A 9,525-nucleotide genomic window follows, 5' to 3' on the forward strand; every position below is an offset into this window, starting at 1 on the left:
AAAGAAAAGAAAATGAGAAGACACCTATCCAATACGAATTCGAGGCAGCATTTATATTCAGCTAAAAAAGATTTACACTTTCCAGTTTTTTTATTGGTCGTTCTTATTGTCTGTGCAGATGCGGGCATGGAGTATTTGCGATTGTATATCTTGATGTGATATTTGGGTCAATGCAATACCCAAAAAACAGAATTGCTTGCAGTGTGACAGTATGACAGAAACACAATTGCAAAGGATCATGACCGATCTTAGGCATGGAAGAAGAGACATTTAGCTCAGAACACAGGGCACCCACTCTCCGGACCCAGGTCGACCCCTTTAGCGGTGGGACATATGGCCAGAGGGCAATGCTCGCCGGCCGTGCCCCACCAAACAATGCTCCGGTTCTGTATGGTGAGCGCGAAGTACAGCAGCACCGCCATGAAGGCGACCCCTGCGTCGAGCGCGGCGGAGAGGATGTAGTTGTACCTCTGCCACCACCTCTTCCGGTACCGGAACACAAAGTAGTTGAAGATGGTCCCGATGAGCAGCCACGAGTTGTAGTTCACGGCCGTCGCCGGCGGCATGCTGGCCGTCGCGTTGATGAGCACCGGCAGGTTGATCAGCAGTATCCATTTCTGGTCGGGGAATATCCTGTGGAAGATGTACACGACGAACGGAGACGCGGCGCCGATGAGGAAGAAGTAGTTGATGGCTGCGTAGTTACCAAGAGGCCCGAAGATGCGCCACGGACCAACGAGGCCCCAGATGACCGACGCGTCGAAGAAGACCCGGTCGTTGGGGCACGTCCATGGGCTATTTACTGGGAGCACATCGATATGGCAGATGTTCTCCACGGAGCCAAGCAGCCACCACGCCACGCTGAGATTGATTGTGCCGGCCACAATTGTACCGACGAACTGAGCGTGAACAGAGCGAGAAGGTCAGTAAGTTTCATCTTCCCACGTATGTCACTCCTCTGCTTTTGGAAGATGATCAGATTGAGGGGGTTCTTTTACCTGAACAACGAACATTGATTTGGGGGGTATCTTCATGTAGTGGCCAAGCTTGAAGTCTGCGAGGAAGGAAACGGCCTGTGACATGCTCATGTAACCATACACCTTGAAGCAAACGTTGGCGATGGGATAGCCGGGCCTTATCAGCCCCATGGCGTACTCCGCGATGACATTCAAACCAGGCGTCTGTCGTCCGTCAGTTTAAAAATGCATTTGTCAGTTTTCTTGTATACTGCAGGAGATTACACTATATAAATTCTAGTAAAATTTGCTTGCCTGGTTTGTGGTTGCTGTGATAATGCTTATGGGGAGGGTGAAGACGAAGGACATGCCACAGGCGAAGAGGAGGCCCCACCATGGGAGTTGAACCTCGTGGTTGAGGACGGTGCAGAGGATGAGGGCCACAGTCATCGACAATACCGTCAGCGTGTAGAACCACCAAGCCGGTATGTCTTCGTACCTCCTCATCAGCCTCGTGTGGACGTCCGGCTCCTCCTGCCGAGAAACTCTGAACCGCTGGTAGATCTCCCTGCACATTGGTCGATGCATGCCCCATTTCAGTTCGCACAACAAGACGTGATCACAGCTGCGTCTGTTTCTTCATGTACGCACGGGCACGGCACAGAGATGAGAGCCCTTACTTCCCGTAGAAGAGGCCGACGTGCGAGATGGTGGCGGCGATGGTGGCGAAGCTGAGCCCGTAAGCCAGCGCAAAGAAGGTACTGATGTTGACCATGCCGAGCTCCCCGTAAGCGTCAATGTCGAGCTGGAACTGCTTGTTCACAATGGACGTGATGTCGTAGTCCGACCCGTTGGACATGAAGAGCTGCGTGGAGAAGAGGGGGAACGTCTTGGCGTGGTACAGGTTGGTCCCCCAGTACGCCGTGGGCACGAGCACCCAGACGAAGATGACATAGCCGACGAAGATGTTGGCGATGGCGAAGAAGGGCGTGATGAGCGGGCTGTAGAGGTAGGAGGCGACGGTCGCCCAGTCGAGGGTGAAGGCTCCGAGACCCAGGCCTTTCAGGCCGGAGCCGAGCTGCTGCGCCGTCACCGACTTGGGGAAGGCCCAGCACACCCATGCGATGGACGTCAGGCTCTGGAAGATGTAGCCTGGCATGGCGTAATACGAGAAGCTGCAGATGAGCACCACCAGGAAGAACTTGAAGCGTGAGATTTGGCGGGAGCCCTTGGGGAATTCTTCCTTCTCGTGCAGTGCCCTGGTGCAACAATGCAGGTGTTGTCAGTGTCGTGCTACAAGCCGAGGAATGATTTCATCATAATATATTCTTTCATTTTTGCGAGGGATGATAACATATTCGATGAAGGTCACTTACAAATCACTATGTTAATTAATCCCTATGTTATCGTTTCAAAGCTGACGATACAATCAATAAGTTTCTGATGATGCGGTTTTTTCCGACAGTAAACTTTGAAGATCCTCTTAACGATTTTATGACTCTCAAATGATCGAGAATTAACTATTTCTAAGTCACCGGTAAACACGATCAATACACCACATTATCGCCCCGCGCACATAGAAATCCAACCGAGCGTAAAATTTCATAGATTCTAAGTTTTTGAGCGAAACCAATAAGGTTAGGTTTTCTGGTAAACACTTCGGAATGTCCGAGTGAAAACCGCTCGAAGCTTCTGAGACGGCCTGCCTAAGCTCACAGAGTTTGCCTTGGAGCATCCAAAACCGGCTTGCTCTACAACTCCGACCTAAGTGGTGAAGGGTTTTTAGAGAGCCTCGGAGACACCTAGCCCTCACTTCGATCATTCCGACACGGTGTGACAAATTTTCTATGAATACCTCGAAAATTCCGAACCATTCCTCTCGGACATGTTATCGTCAAATTTGCTGAGTTGGACCCGATGTTACTCCACTATGGGGAGTCTAAGGCCACTAACACGAACCAAGGCAGAATTTCATGGGGTTAGCCTCATACTAGCAATCGAGGACATTAATATCCCTTGCATCCATGCCGAGGTGATATGGTTGGTTTGCATGTGCTGCATTAATCAACCAATCATGAATAAGAGAGTCGGCTTGTTGTGTGTTGGAGAGAAAATACACATTAATTAACACGTCAAACAAGTAGAAAAGCTAGCTTGCAACATTGTTGTAAGTAGGCATTATTTTTTATCTTGGTACTTGTAATATGAGTTTGTGGCCTTGTATAAAAAAATACAGTGAATACCTACTTTAAGTATATTTTAGGAAATGTTCTTTTAGATACAATAAAGAATGGAAGGTTGTTGGGGATATTCCCTGTGACATAAGCCAACTCTTATAAAGGTCGGCCCTTTCTCGATATGGCCAGTTATAAGACGGCCCATGTATAGCGAGGATTTATCAAGACCGATCCAAGAGTCGACAAGGCCGGTTCACCTTTCGACTGGGATAAGGCTGGGCCATTAGGTGGCTCAAGAGGTGGCCGGGTCATTGATAAACCTAAGATATGAACCGGCGGACCGTGGCCGGCTTAGGAAAAAATCTATTCCAAGTAGGAGTCTTAATCGTGTCAGACATGAGGTCACTGTAAAACCAGAGGCTTACCCCAATATATAAGGGGAGGTCATGGGTCGTTTAGAAGGACAGATTCAAACAAGAAACCCTCGAGAGCTAGGATAACGGTTTCGCACCCTTGTAATCGAGATCCTCATCGTCAATAATACACAAGCATGCCATAGGCTTTTACCTCCATCGGAGGGCCAAACCTGGTAAACACGTGTTTTTCGTTCCCGATCAACCCATCCAAGCAACCGTCTAGTTTTGATGGCTCCTAGTCTTAGTCCTTTCACGAGGACATCTGCGGTGACAAAACTACGATAAAGGTAGTCCCTTAAAAATGCTTAAAGACAATTGTTGGACAAGCCAAATGACTCTAATATATCTACCTAGTTCCATTTATCTCGGTGTTGCTAAAGCACTTCCACTCGAAACCACTGAATCATCCAGATATAGTCGTTGTACAAATCCTATTCAATCGGAGCCTCCAACAATTCTATTTGAAACCACTCCAGCCCTTGTTAAACCTTATATGACCACATCAAAAATTCCAAGACAACACAGCGGGAACTTCGAAAGCATCAATAGAGAATGTAGAATGTACCACTACTGAAGTGTTCATTTCAAGACCACTGATTATTTTCAGTTGGACCTACCGACGAATTTGAAAGTTTCTACTTGTATTCACTCCAGAGCCATTAGAGCTCTGAGTTGTGAACTAAAGTGAGTAACGGTCGGATTTTTGGTCCAGCCTTATACTCCCGAATCTTCTATTTGCCTCATTTTGTGGCAAATAGTCTAGGCTCCACACACAGGAGAACGAGCGATCGTTTCTAACTCGGCCGACCCATTCAAGCGGGACATCTCCAAGCAATTTTGCTGGTTTTGGGAACTTTCTAGACGTTTCGAGTCGATTTCTTCGTGGTTTGGGATACTTCTAGAAGGTTCCCTAAATCAGTTTTTTCGTTTTTCTTTTTTCCTTTCTCTTTTTTGTTTGTTTTTTATTTTACGTTTCTGTTTCAAAAAATGTTCTAGATTTTCAAAGATTATTCTTTAAATCCAATTTTTTCCTCTTTTTTATAAATTGTTCAAAATTTTAAATAGTTGTCGTTTTTCAAAAACATTCATAACTATACAAAATGTTCAAAAGTTTCAGAAAATGTTCGATTTTTAAAGAAAATGTTTGGTATTTTTAAAAAAAATGTTCGAAATATCAAAATCTTGTTCAATTTTTAAACTAAGTTTGTGTTAAAAAAACGCTCTCAAATATCGAGAAATGGTTTTGCTTCTAAAAAATGTTCCAAATTGCAAAAAAATGTCATTTTCAAACTTTGTTCATTAATTGAAACAATGTTCTGGATTTTCAAAAAAGTTCTGAATTTTCTAAAAATTGTTCTTCAAATTGGAAAAATGTCTTTGCGTTTAGAAAAATGTTCTAAATTTATACAAAAATGTTCAGAACTTAAAAATTGTTCAGTATTTTCAAAAAATGGTCGGTATTTTAAGGAATGTTTGCTATTTTATAAAAATGTTCGGTATTTTCAAAAAAGTTTGGTATTTTCATAAAAAATAAATATATCAAAATTGTGTTGAATTTTTAAACTAAGTTTGCGTTCTCAAATTGTTCCTAAATTTCGAAAAATGCTCTTGCTTTTATAAAATGTTCCAAATTTCAAAACATTATAATTTTTCAAACATTGTTCATAAACTGATAAAATGTTCTGTATTTTCAAAAAATGTTCTGTATTCTCAAAAAAAATTCTTCAAGTCCGGAAAATGTTTTTTCTACAAATTCAAAAGAATGAGAAGAAGGAAGTAGAAAACGAACCAAAAAAGAACAAAAGAATGTAAGTAAACAGAAAAGGAAAAAAGGAACAGAAAAAAAAAGAAAAATGGAAAATATCAGATTTTCTTAAGACAAAAAAAACTGGACTGGCCCAGTTGGGTGACCGCCTATGTGTCCGCTCGGCAGTTCACTCCAACGAGCGGCACATAGGAGGTCCTTTGTTTTCAGATAAGTGCTCATTTTTAGAACGTTTTCCTTTGGAATTAAAATCGGCGGGTCATGGAACAACCTGGCCAATTCCTTCGGGTTCTATTACCTCTATAGGGAGCAACTAGTTAGCGAGCGCTCACTCGGAAGCCTTTCAGCGATCGCTCTCACGCCCCCTCATGTGTCGCGCTCTAAGCGTTTTCTTCGGATTCCCTTTTTTAATTTATTTTTTCACATGCGTTTTTTCTTTTTTTGAGTGGTTTTTTCCGATTTTTTTTTGGTGTAACGGTTTTTCACCTGTCTTTCCTAACTTTTGGACAAAAAAAAATTCAATTTTTTTTCGCGAAAAAACACGTTTTCTATTTTTTTACGAGAGACACGGTTTTGGTTCCGCGAGAAGCACGGTTTTGCCTTCGCGGGGCACGGGAAAAGTAACGTGTTTTCTGTTTTTTTGTGAGAGTCACGATTTTACCTTCGCGAAAGGCATTCCCGTACCTTTCGGAAAGGAAAAAACGTGGTTTTGTGTTTTTTGCTAGAGGCACGGTTTTAACTTTCGCAAAAGGCACGATTTTATCTTTGCGAGAGGCATGTCCGTGGCTGTCCCGAAAGGGAAAAAACGCATTTTCTATTTATTTTTTGTGAGAGGCACCATTTTGCTTTCACGAAAGGCACGGTTTTACCTTCGCGAGAGGCACGCCCGTGCCTGTCCCGAAAAGGGGAAAAACACGTTTTCTGCTCTCTTTTTTTTCCGCAGGAGGCATGGGTTTGCTTCCGCGAGAGGCACGGTTTTGTCTTTTCGAGAGGCCTGATCCGTGCTTCTCGGAAAGGGAAAAAAACACGTTTTCTTTTTTTTTTCTATCGCGTGAGGCACGGTTTTTTCGTCCGGTTTTTTTCTTACGGTTTTTTCGTGAAAACAGAAGTTCGTCAAAACCTATCAACATGATAGTTTTGAAGATCTCGACGTGAGAAAGCCAACGGTGGAAACGGTTCGAGATTTGAACTCACGGTTTAGAAGACAAAACGTTTTAAAATACGGTTCTACGAAAAAAGGAAAAACTTTCAGATTGCGACAAGTAACGCAACCTGTAAATGTGGGAGTAATCGTTGGAAGATATACTCCCTCCGTTCCTAAATATAATTATTTAAAAAGATTTCATTAGTGGACTATATACGAATGTATATAGACATTTTTTAGAGTGTAGATTCATTCATTTTGCTCCATATGTAGCCTTCTAATGAAATATCTTAAAAGACTTATATTTAGGAACGGAGGGAGTATTAGATAACTAGTAATTTCGCCCTCTGTAACTTTTATAAAATCGCTTAAATTACTACTTTTAATGATCTAAATGATCTTATAAAAGTGATCTAAACGTTTTATAAAAGTTTACACCGTGAGTATTAGTGTAGAGGTCAGACTCCTTCCGCTAATCATGGGATATCACGGTCGATCATGGACGAGAGAGTTGGGCGACCAGCTCCATAATCCTTTGTTGATTCCATGTAAATAAAGAGAGTGACAGAAAAGGCAGCAAGTCTTGTGCGCTGCGCAAAATCCCTCGTGTACAAGCGTGCATCGAGGAATATAGTACTCCGCAAGCAGTTGATCGGCTGATCTATCCATCAATGCAGTAGACGCATTCCTATGTTCGTGGAGGGGGTTCTCTGTTAGATCTTGCTTCTGCGTTCAAACTTTGAAAGATGACGACACCAAGAGAAGATGAAAAGAACATCTACTGGATGTCAGTGTCTTAGCTGGATCTTATGCTCACGGTATTCTCGTCAATTTTTAGCCATCGCCTTTTGTATATATCTTCAATGACAGCCTGCCGACTGGAGCCAATTTTAACATCTTGGTTTCGGGTGACAACTACTGATAATACTATGTCCATAATTTGTTTTCTACCATAAAAAACAGTGACCTGTTCTCCTCGATCGGGAAAGATGTTTGACACACTTGACACTAAAAATATTAGCCCCAGTTTTGGTTCTTTTGCTGGCTTTTGTAACTTTACCGTCCGGCAGTACGTTTCTCTATCGATTTCTTCGACAAACTGGGGAAATGGGTCGAAAGTTGTAGTATCAACTATATTTGGTGCTTCTGTGTTAAACTATTAGTGCTGCTATTTGTAGCTATGCGTGCGTCAGTACTCAGTAGGCCTCTCTATCGACTACGTCAGTAAACTTCTCTACTCAAGGACAAACCAAGCAATCCAACCAACCCAACGGATCGTAAGAAACGGAGAATTCTGCAGGCAGTGCTTTGTTCGCCGGCCTCCAAAATGCAAAATCTAGTACTTCCCAAACGAATGTAACAACAGCATAACGCAAAGAGGCGACCAAGCGAACTAGAGTAGAGTGGATATAGTGATCTTCGAGGTGCTCACCGGAAGAGCGAGACCTGGACAAGCGTGCTCGGCCACCACATGTGCGCCGGCTCCACCACGTACTTGCGCATCAGCCCCGCCCACCCGTACCCAAGAACCTAGATAGATTTGATTTCGACGCCACAGAACAAAAGTAAGAAAGAGTAGCATGAAAACTTGCATGGTGGCCATCAGAAAGAACACCAACGCATATAGTATGAACTACAATACGTACCTGGGTGGTGATGATGAGGAGCCAGGCGGCGATGAAGGAGATGGAGCGGCCGTAGAAGGCTCGGATGATGTCGACGATCATGACGGCGTAGGCGTTGCCGCCGCCGAAGGCGTAGCCGGCATTGGCGAAGATGGAGATGAGCACGTGCTCCTTCATGTTGAACGGCCCCGGGTTGAGGCTCCACTCCCCGCCTCCGAGCATCGCCGGCGTCCGGAACCTGCGGCACGGCAGCACGCGGGCCAGGAAGTGGCCCATGGGCAACGACGCCACTTGCACCGTGATCGAGGTGATGATCAGCGGCTCCGTGCGGTAGGAGAAGAACTGGTTGAGGAAGCTCAGGAGCGCGCAAGAGAAGAGCCCGATGCTCCACATCCGGAACGTCCAGACCGGCAGCGTCGGGTCGTCAAAAGGGAGGACCGTTAGCCGCACCTCCTCGATCGGGGAATTCTCCTCCTCGTCCTCCAGTTTTCCGGCCTCCTCCAGTTTGCCGGGGGCAATGGCGTGGCCGCGCTCGTCCGCTGCTGTATCGCCCATTGCTATGTGCGCTGTACGTCTATACCGGGCGGGCTGGTCTGGGAGCAGGGGTCTGATGGCTCGGCCATTTATATGGGTGCTGGGGTTTCAGGGTAGGGCGCAGCTACTATTGTGTCCACATTCTTTGGGCGTAACGTTTGCTTACCGCATTAGTGTTGTCACGTTTGCTTACCGCATTACTGTTGTCAAACTTCCCCTAACACAATACTCCCTCCATCTTTTACAGGTTATATTTTTTCTGCAGGGAATTAAGAGCTTTATTCATGCATTCATTGTGCAGTCAGCTAAAAGGCTGCTGATCAGGAAGCTAGGTGTCTCCGTAAACCAGCTTTCGATGACAATCACCTCACAAGCATGCTTTGCACAAAGGTGAGCTGGGCGTTAGCTGATTTACTTACATACTAAATTACAAAAGAGTGAAAAGTAGTAGATAGCTCATCTATTTCTAAAAGAATTGGTGCCACAACTGACCGACTGTTGTGACGAGAGTTACAGAGGTTTATCACCTCCAGGCTATCGGTTTCTATCACCATGTGCAAGGACCCTCTGAGATTTGTGAAGATGACTCCGTCTCGAACCGCCAGGGCTTCCACGATCATGGGGTCAGTCACTCCGGGGTGCAACTTACACCAAGCACCCAGGAAGGCTGCAGGTGCGCGTGCCACGCCACCAGCTTCGCTCTTTCCTTCGTCTCGAAGGATTGCCGCATCAGTGTTTATTTTGACCTAGTCATGTGTAGGGGGTCGCCAGGCATGGCCTGGCAAGACGGTTGCCTGCTGCAATGGAATATCCCGCATGGCCAATGTTGCTCTCGTGAGTCCCGCCGAGTTGGTCGAATCCAGTTTATCGCCTTCATGTGTCCAGCAATTGTGTGATGTCCAAATGGA

The 9,525-nt window shown here is 45.1% G+C and overlaps 1 protein-coding gene across 1 annotated transcript; it reads right to left on the reverse strand.

The window, feature by feature from the left end:
- Nucleotides 1-275: 275 nt before the first annotated feature.
- LOC123404811 (oligopeptide transporter 4-like) lies at nucleotides 276-8,638 on the reverse strand. Its single transcript, XM_045098758.1, has 6 exons — nucleotides 8,105-8,638; nucleotides 7,891-7,988; nucleotides 1,637-2,215; nucleotides 1,272-1,524; nucleotides 999-1,181; nucleotides 276-899 (listed from the first exon to the last, which is right to left on the reverse strand). Exons 1-6 carry the CDS (start codon nucleotides 8,636-8,638, stop codon nucleotides 276-278), a joined length of 2,271 nt encoding a protein of 756 aa, XP_044954693.1.
- Between the last annotated feature and the right edge of the window lie 887 nt (nucleotides 8,639-9,525).

The sequence above is a fragment of the Hordeum vulgare genome, chromosome 6H (genome assembly GCF_904849725.1).
Source record: "Hordeum vulgare subsp. vulgare chromosome 6H, MorexV3_pseudomolecules_assembly, whole genome shotgun sequence".
Taxonomy (NCBI): domain Eukaryota; kingdom Viridiplantae; phylum Streptophyta; class Magnoliopsida; order Poales; family Poaceae; genus Hordeum; species Hordeum vulgare.